This window comes from Macaca nemestrina, chromosome 13 (genome assembly GCF_043159975.1).
Source record: "Macaca nemestrina isolate mMacNem1 chromosome 13, mMacNem.hap1, whole genome shotgun sequence".
NCBI lineage: Eukaryota > Metazoa > Chordata > Mammalia > Primates > Cercopithecidae > Macaca > Macaca nemestrina.
In genome coordinates, this window is record NC_092137.1 from 58471398 (window position 1) to 58497398 (window position 26001).

The 26001-nt window shown below is 34.3% G+C and overlaps 1 protein-coding gene across 7 annotated transcripts in view; it reads right to left on the minus strand.

The window, feature by feature from the left end:
* Positions 1–22972, minus strand: part of LOC105465079 (FA complementation group L) — an 83965-nt gene extending 60993 nt beyond the window's left edge. For 4 of the 7 annotated variants that reach the window (XM_011713300.3, XM_011713297.3, XM_071076744.1 and 1 more), the window contains exons 1-5: positions 22830–22972; positions 13650–13708; positions 11427–11487; positions 8313–8369; positions 3526–3626 (exon numbers count right to left, since the gene is read on the minus strand). In XM_011713300.3, the coding sequence (XP_011711602.2) occupies positions 3526–3626; positions 8313–8369; positions 11427–11487; positions 13650–13708; positions 22830–22925 (374 nt within the window). In that variant the 5' untranslated portion in view covers positions 22926–22972. The other 3 variants (XM_071076747.1, XM_071076745.1, XM_071076746.1) reach the window with 3 other exon arrangements.
* Between the last annotated feature and the right edge of the window lie 3029 nt (positions 22973–26001).

Sequence of the window (26001 nt, forward strand, 5' to 3'; positions counted from 1 at the left end):
AAGAGATATACTAAATAAGCCAAAATAAATCACAATGAAAATTAACATTTTTAACTGACAGTAATAAAAATGTAACATCAAAACTTATGGAATCTAGCTAAGATTGCTTACAAACTTACAGCCTTAAATTAATATATAATAACATAAGATAAATTGGGAAAAAAATCAATGACCTACATATCCATCTCAAGAAATTACAAAGGAAGCAAAACTAAAAAAAATAAATAAATTCTTAATAAGTAGATATTAATGATAAAAAACATACAATAGAGAAAATTAACAACGCTAAAAGTTGGGTCTTTGAAAAAAAATTCACATGGCTCTTGCAAAACTGATTAAGAAAAATTAAAAAGGCACAAAAAATTCATCTGGAAAGAAAAAGGCAGCATCACTATAGATCCTAAAATCATTTTTTAAAATGAATGCAGGATGAAACGGAGAACGTGACAAAACAATCTGTGTTACAAATACAGGAAAGAAGTACATTGAAGAGGGTGGAGGAAATGGTTCTAACCAAAGTAACTGTGAAAATGAGTGAAGCCTATAAAAGCAAAAAACAAACAAAAAAAAATTTATAAAAATAAGCACTGCATAGTTGATAAAGTTGTTACCCATGGGGGTACAGATTAATAATTCTGATAGTGCTCTCCATGTATACTGCAACTGAACAAGTAAGTAAATGGATAACAGATAATGGGAGCTCGGTTTCTCCCTGTTGGAATATGAGATTTCAGATATACCAAGTGAGTGGGCTAGAAAACTACATATGGTAATGGACTGGAGTTGCAGACATCAGTATAAAATCATGTTTACCTTAATAGAGACACAAATGGTAATATACAAAAACATTCACAGATATGTACGCACAAGTTAGTATAAACACATTTTTTTTTCCGTTTTTCAGCTAAGAAGGTCTAGAAACAACAACACACCAATAGCAACAAGCACCCGTAGTGCCCACATCCTGGTTTCTAATACCACTCACTAATAAAAGCAACCAGGACTCCTTGGAAAAATCGTCGATTCTAGGACAAGGGCAGGAAATACACAAAATTTCTTTCAGTGCTAGAAAGTAAGGAAATGCTCAAAAATATAAATATATCCACAATGATGGGGCCTGTCAAAAGCACACAGGAGCCAACTGAAAGAGCTTTCAATGGCCAAAGCTAGAACAAATTGAACAAGAAAGTAAAATAGTATTAGATTATAACCCAAAGTATAAAATAAATATCCCTGAGTCCATAGTATTTCAAATAAATGACTGAAAAAATAAATGAGAGAGAACAAAATCTGAGCAGAAAAATTCCAAATCTATTAAATACTCTGCCCTAAAGGAGGTGTGAGTGTAACTGCCCACTCCTTAAGTGTGGGCTACGCATAGTGACTTCCAGAGAGTACAGTATAGTGAGAGGGAAAAAAACAGTAACTTTACAGTGCAGAAACCTGACAAATACTACCTCAACAAGGTAATCAAGATCAAAATCAACAGTGATGAGTCACATAGATAACATGTACCCTTGATATGAAGAGAAGAATCATAGGAGAACAAAAGTCAGGATAAGATTAGCATACAGAAATATAAATACTATATCCAGCATGGCTCTAAAAAGTATGTCAAAAATTTGACTCTAACTTTCCTAGAGGCCAAGTCAAAGAGAACATAGTCAATTACACAGTTCACATTATTCTTTAAGTGGCAGGTTGGATAGTCAGGCAAAGCACGACTTTTCTAGCATCTGAAACAGAATAAAACTTCTTTCATGGCTTCTCATAAAGATAGTGCTATATCATAAAATGGAAGACATCCAAAATTAAAATTCCTACTGCATTTCTTAGGGCTATTTCATACAACATCCTTTAATCCAAGTCAGTGGCATCCTCAAGAGCAACTATACAAGAGAGCAAAAGAAAGTAGTTAGGTTCTAAGATCAATGGGTAAAATTGAGAAAATATATAAAATAAGATTAGAGACTTTAAGCAGTCCATCCACAGTGAAACACTATTACGTGCAATCAGGATTTTAGTAAGGTTTTAAGTTGAAATCTGAGGCTGTAATTTTTATCAAGACCAGTATTTAAATAACTTGGCTCAAGTACAGATCGTACACACTTTGACTCTTAATCAGGGAGGTGGTAAGATAAAGAAGTATTCATAAAAAATTAAGTCTACATAAATAAAGTCACGACTGAAGGAATGGCTAACCTATCTCTGCACATAAGTGCACCAAAAGCGGTATGGCCTACTCAGTCAAATTTTAGTGGTTAAAACAAAAGGGAAAATATTGATCTATACATAAGAAGAGAAACTTTCTAAATAAAAGCCTTTTAAGGAATATAAAGGAGAGTAGAAGGCAAAGGCAAATAAAATAATTCTTCTTTCTCTAATAATCACGTAACTAATGGCGATTTTAGACTATTTACATGGGAATAATTTGGAACTCTAAAATATGTTTAAGTCTTTAGTTTTTCTTTAGTTATCAGTAATGGTATAAAACATATTAAAGGACATATATTCTGCACTTAAGATATGTTCCTTGTTCTCTTTCAAATGGCGATTTGACTTTCTGGTTTTTTACGTTAGTTATCAAAAGGCCAACTCATTGAAAATAGCTAAAAAACAGATGAATAATAAGATGTTTAAACACAATAAGAAAAACTTAGTGGTGAACAATTGCACATTCCTTTCACATTGTACCTAAGTTAGCCCTTGATTTATCTTAGTAATAGAGCAACCTAAATGGAAATAACAAATGAATACTAAAATACTATTGATACTGGTTAAGAAGTGATAAGAACTAAATTGACATATCTTTACTGCTGCTTTAGCTCAAAGTAGAAAGGTTATAATACACCTAATAATAAATGTAATGTTTCAAAGTATCCACACTAAGAAGGAAGCTAAATTCAGAAACTGAATAGCAAGCAAATCATCACATACTTTTTCCAGGTGGTATGTGGATTAAGTTTTAACAACCTTCTTACATGTCTACTGAACTTAAGTTTCTTTATGCATCAGTTTTTTTTAAAAAAATCATTTTTTTCAAAGAAACCTAGATGATTCTTCCAAACCCTAGTTGCTAAAATTTACTACTCAAATTACAAAAGCACTTATAATGTTATATATATGTAAATTCAGACATGCCAAATTGTATATTAACCAAAATAACTACAATTATTTCAAAAATACTGCAATTTTTCCAGTCTCTTTCATGTGTCCAAGCACTACTCTTCAAATATGGAAAATTTAGAATACAGTTGTATGTTCAGTGAAAGTATCTATTACGGTAACATCTTACTGTGTACATAAAAATGTCAGTTTCTCCAAATTATATTTAGCATTTTACTTTGTAAGTCAATTTTTTATGATGATATTCCTCTTTAATTCACAGCAACAATAAGGATCAAATACTCTAGTTACAATGAAACACTTTGACTAAAATCAGGTATAAATTGCTAAAACTAGAAATATATTCAGTTAAAATGTATAAAACAAAGGCATTTAAAATATATTTTAAAACAGACATACCTATCCCAACCAAGAGTTCCTATCTCTTCAATAAGGCTTGAGTAGAACTGGGGAGGAGGAGGTGGTGCATATAGCTCTTGTCTATTCTTTAAGGCAACTTCCTGTTTAAAAGAAGAAAACCTGAATTGGTTGTGGAATGCAAGACAATGAACTGTTAATACCTGATTGCAAAACATAATTTCATTATCTTCTTAGTGCCTAATAAAAGTATCCATTGTTTTAAAGAAAATCTGGCTGACTCATTCCCCTGCTCATGAAAAAGAAACAAGAAAAAGTTAAAAGGACTGCACTGAAGGTCATGCAAAATGTCAATTTTTATGCCATGAAAAGAACTTACGATTTTAATATTTTCCTGGACTATTATGCCTACTGGAGATTAAAAAAAAAAAACTTTTTATTACATTCATCCTCAAGGCTTCACTCTCTCTCTACTCCCATGAATATGATGTTTGATATATACGTTTTTCAAAAAGTACCTCTAAAGAAAGGCCTGAACTCTAAGTACATTACCTAAACTAACATATTTGTACACCATTATGAACCACATCTTAACAAACAAAAACCCCTCATTATCAGAACAAATATCTACATGCTAATTTCTTTTACTGACTTACACTCTGTACTATTCTTCAACCAGGTACGCTGGAGTACTATGCCATCCATCTGGCTAGATTACAGTCCCGTTCCTTGCTAGGCCTATCTATGACGGCTTTACAATGTTTATGTTCTCCCAACCAAAACTAAATTCTTTTACAAGATATATAAAAATATCACTAGAATTGCTGAAGCTAAAATTACCATTATTTTGAAGTTACTAACCTAGACAAACAGCTTATATGGAAAGTAAAAATAAATGTATCTACAAATTACTTAGATGTTCATATGGTCTGAAGTATCAAACGGTATTACAAAAAGTAAGTAAGTAAATAAATAATTAAATAAATAAATAAGCCACAATAAATCGTGGAAGTAGATAGGGACAAGTTGAAAATTATAAACACTTCTGACAAATATAATCCTAATAAAAGGTTGCAATTTTTATTCTTTTAAGTATATGTTTAATCTTATTTTTTAAGTATATATTAATTTTTTTAACAAGGATAGGATACTATTAAATTGAGATCACATTAAAAAGAATATATACTACAAAACAGCACTTCAAAATCAAAACTATTAACTGGAACTACTTCAATTTAGTTCTGAATCTGCTTTATGATGAAAACAAAACTGTGAAAGTAGATCCATATAGCTGAGAATATCAATATGGATTTAATTAGAGGGTAAGCTCCTAGAAGACAAGGTATATGCTGCCTTTTTTATAATATAAATGCTTAATGTTGCCTAAAAATAGACTGATGGTCCACCAAAATAAACTCGTATTTAGGTTGTACACCAACCTAATACTATGAAGATTGTGCTCTACTAGTTATTAAATAAAATGTGTTAATGTAGTATAGTACTTCTTTCAAAATTTGTTTTTATTCTGAAATATTAATTATTGCTATCCACAAAAAATTGAAGGTAAAAATAAACCTGGATAATAGTAAAAACATTTTTCAATCCTAGGTTTATGACATTTATACACTCTACCTTCTATTCTGAGTCAGACAAGTTACTCCTACTCTAGTACCATAACAGGTAAAAAGGCAAAAGCAGAGAAGCAACACATTCTTCACAGAAAAGAGGGAAAGGTACATAGCAGAAAGGCTTCACAAACAGAAGTTTTAAATCCTGACTTTAACAATTCCTATTTTGAGGCCTTAGGGTTCAGTGGCTCAGCTCCAAAATAGAAATAAAATAACCTACCACATAGGATTATTTTAAAATATAGGTAATTGTTCACTTATTAAATATATACTGAACTCCCACTATATGCAGTTATTACTAGGCAACTCCATGGAAGATTTACACATTTCCTGAAAAAGTTCAATAACTACTGATTTCATGTGAGCATCACTCTCAACATAGTTATTGGTGATTATAGTATAGGAACCCTATTACTAACAATACAGCCTAACAGTACACTAATAATTCTTATATTTTTAGGTATACTATCTTAAATGAGCAATAAAATCACCAACTTTGTCCGTAATTTCTGAAGAAAGCTAAAATACAGGATTTCATTTTTATTCAGAAATGGAATAAATGTACTAAATAGATACTGTAAATCAGAGATCTCAAAATTTCATTTTAGTTTTAAACTAGTGTTTGTTCAAAATTAAATGGCCAAGAGAGCTGTGACTTACAATGTATCAAGTTATTTTTGATAGGAAGAGTTTAATGGGACATGATACCTACACTTTTACTCTGGTTCCCTTAGTCTCTCCTTGTATTTGTATGGTTTATTAAAATTATAATAAAAAGATAAAAGTTTCAAACTTTTCTCCAATGTCAAGGAGATGTAAACCAAATATGCTTCACTTGTTCACTTTACGTTTTTAGGGTTATTACATTAAGCCCTTTGATGTAATTTGCAATCAATTTTTGATAACCCTTATTAATTAGGATTTATAAACTCATAAATCAAAATTCAAACTTTAGAAATTAATTTTAAACTATTATTCTAATCTCACATATTTAATCAAAGTCCTACCTTAAAAGGTTCTTATTAGCATTGAAAAGGGACTCAAGAAAAAAATCTAGCAACTAAGTTATCAATATGTAGTAGTTGCTGCTAAGAACAAAATGGTCTCAACAAGAATTACAAAGAAATATCAAAACTTTCCATTGTTAGCAATATTAGTATTGTAATTTTTATATAAACTAACATAAACATGTAGACAGGAAAAGCATAAGTGAAATATAACAAGTAGAACATAACAAAAAGCATACTACAATGATGTTAACATTAGAAAACAGCATTTTCAGAGTAAAAGTGATATAAGCAAAGAAGTAAAAACCCTATAATGCCCATTTGAATTGTAAATATCAATACAAACTCATAATTACATTCTTTCCAAAAAGCATTTTTTTTCTAGCTTTGTCCACTGAAAAAAACCTAGAAGTAACAGCAATAAACACTCAAGTTTCCAGATTGAGGCATCCAAATACTATTTCCTACAAAGAAATCATGATTCTTTGGAGAAATGGCTGATTACAGTTATGGGATAAAATGAATAAATGAGCCTGGAGCAACTGGTATCAGAAGGCAAAGAAGCTTGGGTTATATTAAAAGAACTCAGGAGCCAACAGGAAGGGGCTTGTACTGACCAAAAAATGGGACAATTTAAGCATCAAAAAGAAAATGACTACGATAAATAAAAATTAACTAAATATATAAAAATCTATGAGTTCATAAAGATACTTAAAAAAAAAATCACTTTAGATCTCTGTGACAGTTGCTAGGCACCAACTCATTATTCTAAAAATTGGTTTCTGTTTTAAAAGGAAAAGAAACAAGCACTTATCCAGTCTCTCCATTATAAGCTGTACCTCAAATTAACCAAACAACTGATGAGAAGTTCTCTACAGAAGATTTTCAACTAAGAAATGCAGATGATGGAATTTTTTAAATTACCATTTGTAAATCCTAATGAAACATTAGATATAGGCAATTATTATTATTAGAGGCTAAAATCATTAGGTGATAGGCTGATGGGGAACTTTATATTGAATGGATTTAAACATATTGATCAATCTTAAATTTATTAAAAGAGGAACCAAGGAACCATCAGACATCACGTGCATCCTCATGTAATATAATAAATACAGAGCACCAAGTAATCTCGTAAGAACAAATGAATCCGAATCTGCTGAAGCCTCTAGATCTAAATGCCAGATTACAAAGAAAGTAGAGTATGTTAAAAGATAAACCAGGAATATCTTACAAGCCAGATCCAGAATGTAGATTTTACAGGACACCTAATTTGTTTTATTCAACAAATACATGGCATGAATAAAAAGGGTGAGGTAAAGAGGAGATGCTGTTATACATAAGTACCTTGTAAGTCTTATATAAGGCTTAAGAGACATATTAACTAAATATACTGTGTGGACCTTGTTTGCATACTAATACAAACAAAGCAGCTATAAGAAATATTAACTTTGTTGAGGTTATAACAGCATATTTAAAAATAGATAAAAAGCACTTAGCTGTTAAAGAGATACACACTGACCTATTTACAGAGGGATACATACAATGTCCAGAATTTCCTTTAAAATATTACAGTGTCTTTCTTCTAAAAAAGTAGAAGAGGAACTATGACTGGCAATATGTTAAAATTTGGTCAGGCCCAGCAGTATTTACTATAATCTTCCCTCTTCTTTTGTTTATGTTGAAAATTGGGTAATAAAATGAACTTGGGTTTTAAGAAAAATGTCTACAGGATAAACTAAATAATCAAGTATTGTATACAATGCTGATTAAAAGTATATATGTAACAGTACACATAAAGTGAAACGTAAAACGTTTTTTCAGATATCTGTAGCTATAGACAAAACTATTTATACATCATATTATATCTTTAAGTAGGACTACCAAATCTCTTCTTAGATGTTAAACTCCCTGCTGACAGGCCAGGAGTGCATTTTATTTCTTCACCACCTGCCCAAAACTAGTGTCAAGAATACCTAGTTTATGATACAATCAAAGTGGTTCCTTCACAAAGTTATGTCCCTCATGCAGTTCAAGAAATGCATCACCTATATTTAGGTACACAGTAAAAGAAAACATTAAATGACTGGGAGTTAAGAAGACAAATTCTAATAATGTCAGTATTTAAAGGAGTTACAGAAAAGAAATAAAGACTTCCAGTATGGTAACAGCGTCAGAAAAAAAAAATGCTTACCAAAAGCATCTTCAACTCCATCATAAAGCTCATTAGATCAGGAGAGTGCTGCATCCTCTAGATCAAAACATTTCCAATTAATTTCATTTGCACAATAATTATTCCATCCACTAAAACTGTAATAAAATGTAGGCCTAAGTGAAGTGAAAAAAAGATTAGCTATATCTACATCTGAAAAGTATAAAAAGTATTGGTCATCAACCTTACTACTCCTATCAATTTCATTTTGAAAGAGTAATTAATGTCCTCAAATCTACTTTGTTGAGATATATTAAACTGTGTTAGAATATCACTTAAAACCTCACACTACTCTGTTTCTTGAGCACTGTATACTACTGAATCCCTTGTCCCCCTTGCAGGGCATGCGATGGGAGTCTGGCTTGCTTCTTCAGTGCCCTGTTGCTCAAACCTCTAGGGGAACAGACAGACAGGCAGGCTGTGGGGCTCCAACCCCACAGCAGTGTCTAGGTGTGAATGTTTACAGCTACTTAAACCCCAGTGGGTGTGTGTTACAAGGTGCTCTTTTATTTTAGCCATCCATTGGCAGCTTGTGTTAGCCAGCTCAATTAGACCCCTGCCTTATTGCAAGGACAGAGAACTTTCTGTATCCCAGGGTTCCTGCCTTGATGTACTGGAAGAATTGGATCACATGTGGGCTTGGAGAATGACTGCAAGATTTTATTGAGTGGAAGTAGCTCTTAGCAGATGTGGGAGCCAGAAGGGAAATGGTTTTCCCGTGGAGTCGGGCTGTTCAGTGGCCCAGGCTCTCCTACAACCACCCCGGCCAAACTCCACGTCATTCTGCCGGTGAATGGCCTGCCGGCCTGCTGGAGCCTATCGGTGTGCTCTTGACATGATCTCGATGTCCTCTCGATGTCCGGACACTTGTGTGTTCCTCCACTGATATATTTCTCTCGACGTCCAGCCGCTTGTGTGTGTGTGCCTGCTAGGGTCTCGGGTTTTTATAGGCACAAGATGGGGGTATGGCAGGCCATGGTGGTCTTGGGAAATGCAACATTTGAGCGTGAAGGCAGGGGTGCCTGTCCTCACCTAGGTCCATGGGCACAGGCCCGGGGGTGGAGCCCTCACCAAGGACCCATCCTTCTCTACCCAGCACTTCTCTGCCGCCCTTCTGTGTCACTACCATGTCTAGCAAATCTAGCAACCTAATCATAACTTTTTTTAAAGAAGAGGAGAAAGAGGAAGAGGAGGAGGAAGAGAAAAAAAAGAGAAAGAAGAGGTATAGGAGTGATGTGAGTGGGAAGAGCATAAAATATAAAAATCAGGCAACTCTATATAATTTTTAAAATCTAGTTAGAGCAATAAATTAACAATTATTAATTAACAATACGGTCTTTTTTTATTTTTCCCTTGACCTTAAAGACTACCTACAATTGTGATTTTTGTCCTCTCACAACTAATCCGTATTAGTCAAAACGGAGACAGTCACTCATTAAAGTAAAACCTGTTATAATAAAATGGCAAAAAGGAAATAATCTCTAAAGTAGAATAAATATTTAAGAGTTACGATTCCATTTCCTAGAAATCCTTCATTCTTAAAATAACTACAGAAAAAAAATTCTCAAGTTTTACACTGTTTTCAACAATGCATGAACACATTATGATTCACATCTTAACTCAGCTTTGAGTGGGTCTATGTAGAGCAAATTCTTCACTATCCCTTCTTCTACATTGTATTCCCCCTGCCCCGCTTAGTTTATTACAGATGATCAATAAATGACAGGGTCTGGAAAGGTCTGGAAACTAAAGCCCAGAGGCCAAATCCAGCTCAATACTGTTTTTGTAAACAAAGTTTTATTGGCATGTAGCCATACCCATTCACTTACCTCGTCTATGGTTGCCATAAGGGCAGAGTTGAGTAGTTGCAACAGAGATCTTACAGCCTACTAAGCCGGAAAAATTTATTATCTGGTTCTTTACAGAAAAAGTCTGTTGACTCCCTGGCCCATATTTACTAAAATTAAACATGATACAAGAAAAGAATAGTAATATTCAGTGGGACTGTAAAATAAAAAGAAGACTTAAACTAACACTGGGTTCTACCTAACCAATCAGAGGGCAAGGAAGAATAAATAATTGGGATTTTTGTCTAGGAATCCTCTTGATAACTTGCTGGCGAAAAACAGAGTAATAGATCTTAATATTAGACTACATAAACCATTTTTTCCCATGCTATCTCAATATGTCAATACATGCATTTCTTAAAGTTTAGTGTACAATATAAAAAGTAAAGGGGATGGAGACAGGGATAGAAAGAAAACAGACAAATAATTTGAACATATCCTTAAAAAACTTCTGTAATTATATTGCCAGGATGACAACCTTCATTCTATAAATCAAATAGTTTATCTCCTATACTTCTTTGTAGCTTTAATGCTTTATGGGAGAGTGACTGTGACTATCAGTTATCATAGATAATAACCTGCCTTTAAAACACAGAAGTATAGAAAATCAGAAAAAAAAAACACATAAACGCATAAAGGATCAAAAGAAACGCAATTCTAACAACTATTTTCCTAAAAGAAGAATTGTATTATGTCATTATTTTGCTTCAGTAACTGATTTTTTTTCTACTCTTTAAAGGAATTTTCAGGTAGAGGAACCTAAACATTAAGAATAAAGAAATTAATCCTGCCTATTAACACACTAAGCAACCTTTATCTCCCCTCATTATGCAAGTACACATGATCCTAAATTATTTCTACTACATCTTTTCTGTTGCTAATCTAGGACTAAAATCCCATCTTTGCCACAGATATCCCACAGCTCTAAATGGGTCTGATTTTTTTTTTTCCCTATCACCACCATTCAGTCTCAGAAGAAAAATCACTCAAGTAGTGATGGATATGGATAAGGGTGAATTCACTTGAAGAACCTAAAGTCTCAAGGATGGAAATCGGTTTCAACACAAAGGCTACCTGGAGATCTCCTGAGGACACTGAGATTTAAAAACACACAGAGATGAAACCTACAAAACTCAACAACTATTAAACCAGTTTGTTACCACATTCTACAAAGTAGGTCTTTGAAGAACAATAAATTTAGTAATTTCTTATCTTCACTTAAAATATAAACCTTCTAAAAAGGACTTACCTGCTGTACTATTTGATGGTATCCATTAAGTATTGTTCTCAGCTGCCAACTACATAATAATCTAAAATTTTAATGAGACAAAATGGTTTGTTCATTGTTCAGAATTAAAAGGAAAAACATATTTGTATGTTAACACAAATATGCATGTAAATACAAAAGAAGGACAAATATAATTTTGACAAGTTAATAAAATTTTTACCATTGATACTGTTCAAAGTCTTTTCTTCAAACTGTCAGTACTAATTTTATTCCAAAATATAAATAACTGCAATCAGTAAATGACAGGCAAACAGTACATCCTGTTTTTTAACTTTAATACATCCCAAGCAAAGTTTTCCACTGAAGTAGATTCTTTTCCAAGATAGGTTAAATAAAACCAACAGTTTTGATAACAATGTATCATCCAATATAATGTATCAAACATGTATTTGAAAAAGCATGTGTAGCAGTATTACCTTCAAATTCCTGATTAATATAACTAAAATGATACATTTTATTTTTATTTTTTATTTTTTAGAGACAGGGTCTCGCTCTGTCAGGCAGGCTAGCTGAAGTGCAGTAGAAGAACAGCTCATTGCAACCTGAACTCCTGGGTTCAAGAAACCCTCCCACCTTAGCCTCTCAAGTAGCTGGGACTACAGACACCCACCACCAAGCCCGGCTATAAAGATACATACTTTTAATTAATTGTATAAGAAGTGATAAGTTAATGTTCATCCACTTACTGGCTAACCTCTGCTGTGCTCCTGATACTATTAAGTAACTCTTCTTCTAAGGAATTACTTTTACTTACCTACAAGTAGGAAGCCTCTCTGAGTTTTCCCCAACACGGCCTTTTCAAATCAGCACAACTCTCTCCATTCTTGGTAGTTCATTCAAATGTCCATTGGTAACCCCTGCACGAAATGTGCTTTCTCTCCCTTGCTATCAACTTGGTGACTTCAATTAATTATCCCTTTATTGTGGTATCCTTAATTTATGTTCTGCTAGTTTTTTCTACTTAATGAATTAACTTGTTCAAATACATGTATCTTTAAAGAACACTGTAACTCCTCCTTGAATGCATACCATTCTCTAACCACCTCTTTTTCTTCAAAACACTTTATACTTTCCTCCCACTCATCCAGTCCAAAATCCAACACAAATGGCTTCTGTCACCACACAAAACTTACTTGCATCTAACCTAACTCTCTGCAGTCCTCAGCAATGCTAACCATGCCTTGCTTAAGCCTTCATTTGGCTTGAAAGACTCTGCTGTCCAAATTTTCCTCTTTTCTGGTCAATCCTTAGTCTCCTTCTAAGTTCCTCTTTAGTCACGTATGTTGGTATGCCCCAAGGTCTCGTCACTGGCTTTCTCTTCTACGCCCCCCACCAAAACTCCCCGCCAGACACAGCACCAAAAAGCCTATTCATAATCAAGGTCCCAAAGCCTTCATCTGTTGTAACTTCCACATACATCTGCACTCCAGGTCTCATACTCTAGTTCCACACCACCATATTACTACCTACTAAATAGCTCCTCTTGATATTTCACACCCAGTATGACTTAAAACAATCTCTCTTCTACTTTTCCATCTGTGACCTCTTCTCTAGCTTAGTGATCTGAGCCAGGAATTTGAAAAGCATCCTCTATTCCTTTTTCCCTCTTACCTACACTTCTAGTGGTCACAAAATCCTCTCAATTCTACTCACAAATATCTCTGGATTCCTTTTCCTCCATTCTTCTTCAGAAATATTTAGAGGAAGAATTGTGATTTGGGGTGGTACCTAAATTTTCAGTCTCATATCCTGACTAGTTGTATCTACCAACACCCAACGTTGGTGCCTAATTTATGCCAGGACTGAACTGATGTGAGTCTTCCCATGAATATACACATTAATAATATCAGTCAAAAGTTGGAAAAAAATGTTTTCTAATCCTTTTGTACTCTCCCTTTATATACTTGTTCAGTATTTGTTTGGGAAGTATACACAGTTGCTGTTTACTGCTTTAAATTAAAAAAAAAAAAAAATGAGAGAACTAATGTTTAAAAGCACTTTAGTAACAGGTAAATATTTACAAATGCCACATTGGTTTGGAAAAATCAGAGATGTTTCTTTTGGGGCAAATGACTAATAAGCATTTTAGGCAAAACTCTAGTCACTAGAATCAATTTATACCAAATGTACTGCCTGTACCACCAAAATGCAAAGATGCACGTTTATAACTAAACACCGTATCACCTTGCATTCTTCAGTTGTAAATCTTCAGGCAACACTACTTTAAGGTGGAAGTCTCTTCCCTGTGGAAAATATTGAAAAGGATCACTCAAATTTTTATCTTTCACTTAATGCTAAGAGAAGTTAAACAGAATCACATAGAAAAGACAATGCTTTCCTTTATTTTCTAAAAGGTATCAACTTTATCCACATCTTTATAATTGTTAAAATATATGCAACAGAATATTGCATTTGAGGGAAAATAATTCAAAACTGTCTTACAGAAGCTTTGTAGTTACTGGGAAATCAAAACACTCAGGTAAGACTTTCTTTTTAAAGAGAAAGTCACTCATAAATATAAGAACTAATACAAAATTATTAATACAGGCCCATAGAAGAAATTTCAGTGTTATTTCTTAGGAAATAAATTTATGAAAAAAAAAAAAGAAATTCCTTCAAACTGCTTTAAAATGGAAAAAAAATCACAATATAAAATAAGGATACATAACATAATATAGTCTTCATGTTTACAGCTTAGTTTCTAAATTTTAATAAAATGAAAATATATTTAGTTACACAATCTATATAGACATAAGTGAAATACTTTCATAAATCAGAGTATATTTAATTCTCCCATTAGTGGGCCTCTAATTTTTCTGAAATCCTTAACATATTAACTATGTATCTGAACAAACAGAATTTTACTCAAGAGTCTAAGAAAGACCTCTGAGACATTTACTCCATTTTACTTTCTTGGAAAAGTGAACGGGTAAGTAGTTTAAACTTTGTAACTTAAATAGGACAATACACATGAAATTTGAGCAAAAATAGCAGAAAAAGACAAACAGAAATGTAATCTTTTCCTCCAACAGAATAAAATGAAAAAGAGTAATAAAATTCTCAAAAAAAACAATTACCATGTGGAATTTTAGCACAGTCTCCCTCAAAGCAGTTTCAAAAACAGAGGAACACAATTAAATGTACCCCATAACCTTTACTTTCATGGTAATATTACAGTTCTGACTTTCATTACATTTAAATGTCCTTTAAAAAAAATGAAACAAAATTTACTACTGACCTTTTCAAAAGGTCAAGTAACAATAATTCACTACTTCATTAAAGCACTAAAAGGTATTATGTAGTAACTTTAACCTAACGTTATAGACATCCCACACATAGGTGTAAGAACAATTTGGAATTCACACTTTACATGAAAAATAGAAGAACTATTCTACTATAGAAATCCGTGCTGTTATCTGAAAGAATAAAATTCCAAAGTCCCTTATTTGCAAAGCCCAGCCATTTTAAAAGGTCAAATAACATGTCACATGCCACAATACTTTCCTGATTCAAGAAAATGTCCAAAATTAGCCTTTTAGTTAAAGCATCTAGAAATATTAATTATTCTCAAAAGACAGATTTTCCAGGCTTTCAGGGAACAGAAATACCAACAGTTGCCTACACCTCCATCTCCCCACACATCATGCGGAAAAGCTACATTAATTAACATATTAAGAATAAATAAAACCACAAAAATCCCATGTTTTCAGCCAAAAGACAGGGTACACTATAAGCGTCAAATTAGCTATGGGAAGAAAAATACAAAGCACTTTCCAACAGAACCTACTCTAGGACTCCCACAGCAACTATTTTTAGACTGCTAGGAAGGTCAGGGAAAAAAAATGCATGGGAGAGAGCCTGGGAGGAATGAACAAGTGTAAAAAAATAAATAAATAAATAAATAAATAACAAGCTCTGGTAAATCAGAACACTGACCTACAAAGAGAAGACTTAATGTGAACACAAAAGTCAAGGAGCCAGTCCTGGGAAAGAATGCTTTAGCGGTAGAAGATAGGAGAAAAAATAGGTAGAGACACCTTTTGGAAACTGCGTACTAGGAGGTAAAAGAAGAGTAGGAAACTTAGGCTCTTGTATGAGTAAATAAAAAAAACAACTCCTTCCCACCCAGCACTCGCCAATATGTCATCCAATAAATAAATAACACTTTGCTTCCCCAACAGAAGAGGGTATTCTTAAACTAGGAATTTTATAAACTATTGCAAACAGCCAGAATGTCCATGAATACAAAGATACTGTCTTCATCAATGCAAAGCTACTATGAGACAAAGAAAGAAAAAGAGACTCACAACATTTCAGGTGATAACAGATCCCATGCAAACAAAACCCAGAAACCATAAACAAATAATAATAATAAATGAAATAAATGAGCATTTGTATCAGACATTTTAAAATGAAAATGAGAAATTATATTTTTAAAAATGAAAAGGAAGAAATGAATGAGCTGAATAAACTCAGGGTGGAATGAAAATAAAGAAAAAGACAAAATTATGTGAAAGTGAAGGAATAAATTTTAAAAGAGTCCAAGGAAGAACAAAATTAAATACAAATGTCATAAAGGGCAAAGAAAAAGCAAGAAAATTACCAAATGAGAAAATGAGAAAAAAACTAAAGACCATCAGAGAAAAGGAGTTGAAGTGGAAAACAGACCCAAAAAAGTCCAGACTACATATAATTGGAGATCTTGGAAAGAAAAATAAAATAGTAGAAAAAAATATTTTAAAATATAATCCAAGTACACTTCCTAGAGATCCACATACCAAAAGGGTAAGTGGCCACATGATAAAAGTGACTCACAATGATCAACTCTGAGATATATCTTAATTAACAGACTTTCAAAATAAGAAAAAAGTCCAAAGTCTCCAGGTAAAAGATCGAATATATAGGAAACAGAATATAATTGGAAACAGACTTCTTAAAGCAAATTAAAAAATGAAGCAAGAATGAAATAGAAAATGTTAAGAAACTGAAGAGAACTGCTTCTAGCCATTATGGAGTAAAGGGGGCAGGATTTATCTTCCCTCCTTATTTAAAAATGGGACAAAACATATGAAACAATGATTTTCAGATATTAAACAGACAGTGATCCTTGAAAGAAGGGAAACAAATGTAAAAATGCCTAAAATTATCTGTCTATGATGGGAGTATTTTCAGGCTGCAAGATAGGGATGGACAAACAAATAAGAGCATAATATTCTCCCTGATTTGGGAAGAAACAGGTGATCAAGCGGAGGCCAACAATTGTACAATTCACAAGGTATAGTACCAAGCAGGAGAGAAATGCATGTAGAGTACAGAAAAATACAGAGAAACTCCAGCGAATTTCAGAGGATTCCTGACAAGGAGTCTTTATCAAGGAGTCTTCAGCTGAGTACTGCTTGCTCCATGGGTATGAGGAAAACACCCAAAGGTGGGAACGTACAGGAACAGAGTCTGCAAAACAATCTCTAAGCTCATACAAGGCTGGGTATAGCCATGTTCCAACAAGCCAGCGTGGAAACCTTGTAATATATGAGCCATTAAATAGAGTGCTCAGAAGGTGTTGCTTCACTTGTAGAGCTTAATTACCTTAGAATAAAGTCTGCTCTGGGTCTACCTAGCAATGCTTAAAAGCTTAAAGCTTAAAATTACTTGGAAAGATCAAACTGTTTCCAAGTAATTTAACTGTAGCTCACAACAAATCTCAATAATACTTACAGAATGAAAAGATCTAGCATGCAACAGGTAGAATTCATTATGTCTAGTATACAATCAAGATATACCAAGCAAATACATTTCCTGCAAAGAAGCAAGGCAATACCCACAATGAAGAGAAAAATCAAGAGAAACAGACCTAAAAATGGCTGCAATAATAAATCTGATCTTAAAAATTAAAACAATTATATTTCATACGTTCAAGAAGGTAAAGGAAAACAAGTGTACTAAATAGAGACAGAAAAAATTTAAAGACTCCCTCAAAAAACACAATGTTTGAGTTTTTTTTTTAATATAGTATCAACAGCAGATTCCACCTTACAAAAGAAGGTATTAGTATACCTGAAGACATATCCCAAATAAAGAGAAAGACACTGAGGGAAAAAAAAGTGAACAGACCATGAGGGAGTTGTGAAAACTTAAAGTGACCTAAATGCACATGTTTGGAGTCCCCAACACAGAGGACAGAAAAGGAGGAACAAAAAAAAAAAAAAAGAATAGAAAAGAAAGAAAAAATAATGGCAGATGTTTTTCCAAATTAAATGAAAATATATACTCACAGATCCAAGAAGCTCCACAGACCTTATGGAGGAAAAACATGAAAAAAGCTACACCAAGGTACAACACACATCAAAGTGACTGAAACCAATGACAAAAAGAAAAATCTTAAAAGCAGCCAGAGGAAAAAAATATTCTATTTACATAGGAACAAAGAAAAGAGCAGAGATTTCTCATAGAAAACAGTGCAAGACAGTGAAGTAACATGTTTACAGTATCAAAAGAGACAAAATTGTATAGCTGATAAACCAATAGTGCATAAAAAATGGAATCCTAATACTATTTGAAGGCAGATCATGATAGATTTAATATGTGTATTATAAACCCTTTAAGCAACTAGTTAAAAAACAAAAAACAAACACACAGCCAATAAAACTGGCAAAGGAGATAAAACAGAATTATAAAAAAGAATTCCAATAATACAAAATACAGAAAAATAGGAAAAAATTAAAAACATGTAAGACAAACAGAAAACACACAGCAAGAGTAGATTTAAATCCAACCACATGAATAACCATGTTAAATGTAAATAGTCTAAATACCCCCAAGTAAAAGGCAGTGACTATCACATTGCATAACAAAGCAAAGCACAGAAGAAACACACTTCAAATAGTAAAACACAAATAAGTTTAAAACAATGAAGTAAAGATAAACTATGGTAACATCAATCAAAAGAAAGATGGAATCTATATGTAATATTGGAAAATACAGATTTCAGAGAAAACATTATTACTAAAGATAAGAAAGGTCATTTCATAATCCTAAAGGAGTCAATTCATCAAGAGTGCCTAACGGTTCTAAAAGTTTATGCACCTAATAAAAGAACTTCAAAATATATGAAGCAAAACTGATAGAAGTTAAATAGAAATTGAAAAATCAACAACGATTGTTGGAGATTTCAACATCCCCTCTCACTAACTGATAGAAAAAGCAGACAAAAAGTCAGTGAGCATAGGGCTACCCAGTGAGGGCCTGGGTAGCACTCTGAAACAATTTGACCTAACTGGCATTTATATAATTCTCTACCCAATAGCAACAGAATATTCATTCTTTAGAGTACGCACAGTATATTCACCAAGACAGACTATATTATTGGTCATAAAATTAAGGCTCAATAAGTATTTTAAAAATTCAAATCATACAAGTTATATTCTGTGACCAAAATGAAACTAAATTATAAATCAATAACAAAAGGATATCTAGAAAATCCTCAATATTGAGAAAGATAATCATATTTCTCAGTAAGCCATAGATCAAAGAAGAAATTAAAAGGCATTTGGAACTGAATAAAAACAAAACTATAGCACACCAAAATTTGTGTGACATAGCTAAACCAGTATTCAAAGGAAAATTTAAAGCACTGAATATCTGTACTAGAACAGAAGAAAGATCAATTATCTTCCATCTGAAGAAATCAGGAAACTTAAGATCAAAAAACTATCCAGATAGAAACATAAAAATAATAGAAAAAAAATCAACGAAATTAAAGGCAGCTTCTTTAAAGAAATCAGTAAAATTTATAAACCTCTATCTAGATGTATCGGGGGAAAAAAAGGAGACATAAATTACCTATATCAGATGAGGATGAAAGGTATTTTTAACTTATATCCCTAAACTATTTGACACTCCTACCTCTAGGAGTTGGTGCCTAATTTCCCTTCTTTTGAACACAGACTAAGAAACTTGCGTCTAAAAGAATAAAGCAGAAGTAAATATGCGTGACTTCAGAGGCTAAGGGATTAAAGACAATGTGCATCTTTATTGATCTCTCTGTTGTATCACACACTCAGGGAAAGCTAGCTGCCATGTTGTGATAACAGCCAAGCAACACTATAAAGATCCATGTAGTGAGCAACTAAGGCCTCCTGTTAAGAGCAGTAGCAAACTGAGGCCTCATGGCTAATAGCTACGTGAATGAGCAATCTTGGAAGCAAATCCTTCACCTCTAGCTTGACCAGCTGGCAGCCCAGGACAGCTCTGAACGCAGCCCAACACAAATTCGTGAACTTTCTTAAAACATTATGGGATTTTTTGTGATTTTTTTTTAGCTTATCAGCTATCATTAATGTATTTTATGTGTGCCCAAGACAATTCTTCTTCTTCCAATATGACCCAGGGAAGCCAAAAGATTGGACACCCTGTTTTAGATCATCAAAGTCTTGGCAAATATCTTGATTGCAAAATCATGAGAGATTTTGATCAAGAACTACCATCCAAGTTGTTCTCAAATTTCAAATCCACAGAAATGGTGAGACAATAATTGTTTTTGTTTTAAGCCACTAAGGTTTGAAGTAAATAGCAGCAAAAGACAACCAACATAGAGAGCATCATTACAGACCCTAAAGACATTAAAAGGATAATAAGGGACTATTATAAATAACTTTAAGCCAATAAAATCAGAAACCTAGATGAAACTAACAAATTACCAAAGCTCACAAACTACCAAAGCTCACTCAAAGGAAAGAGAAAATCTGGTAATAGAGACAACACCTAAACCTGATTATATATTAGGTCACAGGAAAAAATACCAGTAACTTCCATGGAGACTTTTTTTTTTTAATAAACAATACTGTCTAATTACAATACAAGAAAAATTAGAAATCAGCAACAAAACTAAAAACCAAAAAGGACGTTCCACGAGAAAATTTTTAAAACCTATTAAGGTGCATAGTAAATTGACATCATATAGCTTCTAAGAAAGGTGGTGACAAGACTACATGTCAGCACCTATAGGATACTTTTGAAACAGTGATGAGAGGAAACGCAAAGCCTTAAAAACTTATATACATAAAACCTGCTCACTGGCCAAATCTGGGACAATTCGAGGATCAAAATAATGATTATAATCAAATAATTTTTTAAAAAGTCCATGCATCCATTCTAATATAATTAAATAAATGAGAAAGCAGGCAATGCTACTCCTTATAATAAATTGCCACTTCATAAATACAGAAATGACAAGAGTTAGAAAATCATCATTTGGCAACCATGATAGTAACAGTCGACTCAAGTAAAAGTCAATGGATGCTAAAACTCGAGAATGTGTGTGAAAGTTTGATGCCTCAGAGTACCTCCCCAAAAATACTTATGAATTACAAAAGGAGACTCTGGCAGATGACACCTTAACCAGGTGATCAAAGTTAACATCATTAATAATGGAACCAACCAGGTAACCTCACAAGCCTTAAGAAGGACAAAACAATCTTTCTGTAGTTTCCCTGCCAAAAATGCATTATGTGATATAGTGAGGAAATATCATTCAAACCCAAATTGAGATACAATCTACCTAATAGCCAACCTGTACTCTTTAAAAATGTCAAGCTTATAAAAAACACAGACTGAGAACTGTTCCAGGTTAGATACGACAACTAAATGTAATGCGGGATCTTAACGACAGATGGTAGGGGATAGGGGGTATAAAACATACAACTGTATCATAAACAAAATTTGAAATATGGACTCTTAGACAATAGTATATCATTAAATATCCTGATTTTGATCATTGTACTGTGGTTATGTATGAGTGTGTCCTTGTTCGTATGCAATTTATGCTCAAGTATTTGGGGATAAAAGGGAACTATGCCTGATTTAACCTCAAATGGTTCAGGAAAATAATGTGTACACGCGCCCACCCACATACATATACTTAACAACGATCAATCAAATGGAGAAAATGTAAACTGGTGAATCTAGGTAAAGGGTATACTGGAATTACTTGTGCTGTATATCCTTGCTAGTTTTCTGTAAATTTGAAATATACACAAAATATTTTTAGACACGTAAAATGTTCAGGTTAAGATTTAAACAAACTGCTAAGGCAGGTACAAATTGGAACTGTAGCTACAGCAATGGTCATAAAACACTTTCATCTAATCTCAATTCTAATGGCTGCACTTGCTTTCTAAGAGGCCTTAGCAGACATAGACATACATAATAGTATTTGCCTTAAAGTGCCTAAAATTAGGTATAACATGCTTCCTGTAAAAAAAAAACATATATATAACTTAATAATTTTTCCACTTTTCTAAATGTTGTCTAAAAGAGAATCATATTTTCAGCTAGGTAGTTCAAGAAGAATACTTCTAATTGGAGAGGGAAAGGTGGATTAACTTTTTTCCATATGGAATAATGAATTTCAACCTCTACTTTCTGTGATGGTCATATGGTAATTCCACATATACTCAAAGACTATGCGTGAGGTCGGGAAGCGGGCACAAGTTTGGTGTAATGGTCAGAAAGGAAAAGTCTACACTCAAAATGCTAACCTAAGTTACCCTGGTGCAATGCAGAGAGAAAAAAAATCCAGGACTGAACTGCGTTTAAGGGATTCTGATGTCATCATCAGCAAATAACGTCTCCGGTTTCCCATACCCTGATTTCTTCAATTAGAAAACGGGAATGATGATTCTTTTAAAAATTTCTGCCTCAAAGGGCTGAGAATTAAGTGAGCTATTTACCTGGAAAGCGCTTTGTAAACTTCGAAACCCTACACATGTGTTAGTATGTGTAATAAACCCCGTAAAAGAGGCCACTGGAATCAGCAAAGGTAATTAATTCCATTGCTGTCATGCTTCTCCTAAAAAATACTGTAACTGTGGGTGTTCAGGTACCTACGACTTGGCAAAGGGCCAAAATAAGGTTTTCTTCCCAAATATTCTTTCTACAGGAAACACGAATATGATTAGCCCAGATTCCCGAGTGAACTCATCAACATCCGTGGAGGTGAAGAGTGTTAAAATCGAGTTAGGTCAAAATTTACCACCAAAAAAAAAAAAAAAAAAATCAAAGAACAGTCAATTACGGGACACAACGAAGAAGGAAGCCAAACTCAGGGAAGGGCGGGGGAGAGAGGAGGCGTGGCCCCAGCCCCGCTCCACGCCGCGCGCCTCCTAGCTCCTCATCCCGCGCGGAGACCACAGGGGTGGCGGCGACAGCGGCGTTTCTCAAACCTTCAGTCTCCCAAGAGCCGTTACGCGCCGCCCTTCTCAATCCCCACAAGTCTGGGCCCCTAACCTCCTAGCCTGTCACAGACTTCTGCGCGCAGCTACGGTGCAAGAGGCTCTCTTAGCTACAGAGCAACCACTGGGCGGGTACCTGAGCTGAGATGAATCCCTCATACACGGTTTTCGACCGGTTCTGTGGCAGAAGCAGCGGGCACTGGCGCAACAGGCTCGCTTCCGTCACCGCCATGGCTCGAAGTCCAGAGAGACACAGAGAAGCTCTAGACCTGCTGGGTCCTGCACATGCGCAGTCCGCTTGCGCTTGGACGCCGCGGAGCGGAAACCCGAGCCTTGGCGGGAAGATCCTGGAGGATTCCGCGGGCGGAAATGAAGGTAAAGCGCAGGCCAGGCCAAATGGCGCTCTGCCGGAGGCAACATCGGGGCTCCCCAACCGGTAGTGGGAGGGAAGATTGCGCTCAAGTCCGCAGGACTCACTGACCAACGTCATTCTAACCTCGATTGTCCCAGGAGCCCTTTTGATGATTCTGTTTGACTTTGTTGAAAGACTTACAACTTTGGTGTTACATTTCTTCCAGAATAAAATGACTTTTACAGCCTGGACATTGTAGCACTTCTGTTTTAAACCTCTCGCACCCCCTTCTTTGCTGTTGTCCTCTCTCCCTTAACATACAGAATAATGTATTATTTTGTGTATCATTATAGTAATATGTATTATAACACATTCATTATATCATACATTACAGTTCTGTAGCTTACTAAGTTTAATCAGATATATTTGAGACACACGTATATACGTATATATGTATTGATTAGACTCAAGTCAACAGTGGACTCAGTTCTGTGTATGGCACTCACAAATACAAAAAGCAAAACATGAGTGAAGACTGCTGATGGACTTGAACTTAATTTTCCTCTGACAGCCCGTGCAATACGTTTTTCTAACTCAGGAATGTTATCCGTCCCATCTTATTGAGAGCTGATTAAATAAGAAACTTACTAAAATATTTACCATATGATTATTTGATTTTCCAATTTTCCAATGCATCACGTGTTTGAGCCCTACTATTTGAAAAACATCATTGTAATGTGCCAAAGGTTGTGCAAAGATCGTTTTGTCCCCTACCCATCTTTATTGCCCTCAAGACAGAATTTGATATCCTGAAGATTCTTAAAGTTTGACAAGAATTGTCACAGCATTCTGGATGCTTACAGAAAAGAATGCTGCAACAGTGGTTAGATATAAATTGCATTAAAGCAGTGGTTCTCAAAATATGATCCCAGAACCTAGCAACAGCATCACCTGGGGACTATGTAGAAATATAAGTTTTCACTGCTGATGGGGTTCAGGATATGCTACCCCAAAATATGGCTCCTTGACATTTGAGAAAAACAGCAAAACCTAAGATCACTCTCTGACCTTCTCCCATCCTTCTTCCCTGAGGCGGGTTATTGGATCCTCAATCCAGAGGTGCTCTTCCTATACCCACAGGAAAGAAATATCCTTATCTCTAAAGAAACAGGGACATAGAAAAGAATCTGAACAAAAAGACTTTTGACAGCTTACCCCAGTTTATTGCGTTGTCCAACCGTACTTCCCCACAACTGTCCACTGTTCCTTCTTAAAATGCACAGGTTTTCCTGTTTCTTTGGGCTTCATTTCTGAAGGCTCCCATGCCACATAAAACTTAAGTAAATTTGCATGTTTTTCTCTTATTAATCTGTCTTTTCTTATAAGGGACTCAAACAGGAATCTAGTTACAGGAAAGAAAGATGTTTCTCATTCCCTACAGGACCCTATTTCAAACCTCGGGAATCCCAAACTCTGGGAATAGGGCCCAGCAGTCTGTGTTTTAACAGGCTCTGCAGGTGATTCTGATGCATGCTAAGGTTTGAGTATCTCTGCAGGGTCAGGACATAACACCTGCTTTATTTTGCAACTCGGTGATTAAGGATGGCCATGCTACATTTTCTCTAATAAGAATAAAGTAAAGGCTGCGCAAAAGTGGGATCAACACAAAGATTAAGAGGACATATAGTCCCTTACTTTAAGCACTTTATAATTTATCTGTAAATTAAGACCTTTATTGTATCCAGTACCTTAAACTTCCCCACCACCACAGTTTCCCCCTTGGAACTTCTACCCTTTCTTGAAAGTTCTTCTCAAGTGCTATGTCTTTTTGGAAACCTTTTTGAATCTTCTGAAAATTATTGTTCTCCCTAATCATTTAGCATATTTCCTGTTGCATTGTAGGTGCTAATAAATTATTTACTAAATATCTTAATTTGGGGTTGTTATAACAGAATACCATAAACTGGATAGGTAATCCACAGAAATTAATTTCTCAGTCATGGAGACTGAGAAGTTCAAAATCAAGATGCAAGGACAAGATTTGGTGTCCGGTGAGGAGTCATTTCCTAGAACACAGTCTTTTGGCTGTGACCTTACATCACACTCACCTTTATCACTGATAGTCTGCACAGTGTAATCACTTGCCAAAAGCAGTTGACTCCTTGATTCGGAATCCCCATAACTAGGTTATTAGACTTAAAGATTTCCAGAATATTTATTGCTAATTTATCATCTTAGTTTTTAAAGGAAAGATATCCAAGTCACTGTTATTGGTAATTGAACTTGTAAATGAGCATTCCTTATCAATAAAATCTATAATTGAAGAAATCCAACGACCAGGGAACAAGGTAAGATACCATATAAAGATTTTTTAATTCAATTACTCGACTATTATCCTTAGGTGTTCAAGACTGAAAGCTGGATACTCACTACCATCATCAATTCATATGTGGTATGCTGGAACCATTGTCTATATATAGCCCATTTGAAGTCAGCCGCCCCAGAAATAAAAAAAAAAGAATGCTCAATATGTTTAAAGATCAGAAAGCCAAGGAACTATTTCTACCACCATCAGCATGATTTCCATTTTGGAATCACTCTGACAAACTGCACAACGACCCTCATTAAAGTTCAAGTTCCACAAGATATGCTAGACAGGATTTCATTTATATACTTTGCCACCAAAATTACTACTATTTAAATGCTATTGCCTGAGGAAGAACTGTATATTCTAACACAGAAAAATATCCAAACATTTTGATAAATAAACAGCACAAATTCCAGAATGGTATGCTTACTATTACAACATTCATATTCAAATAAATAAGTAAAGTCACACTATATTACTAGGAATGGTTACTTTGGGGGATGGAGATGAGAACAAACAATGGGGATAATGACCCTTGGAGACTTTTATCTTTTATATTTTAATTTTTTAAAGGAGAATTATTAGTCT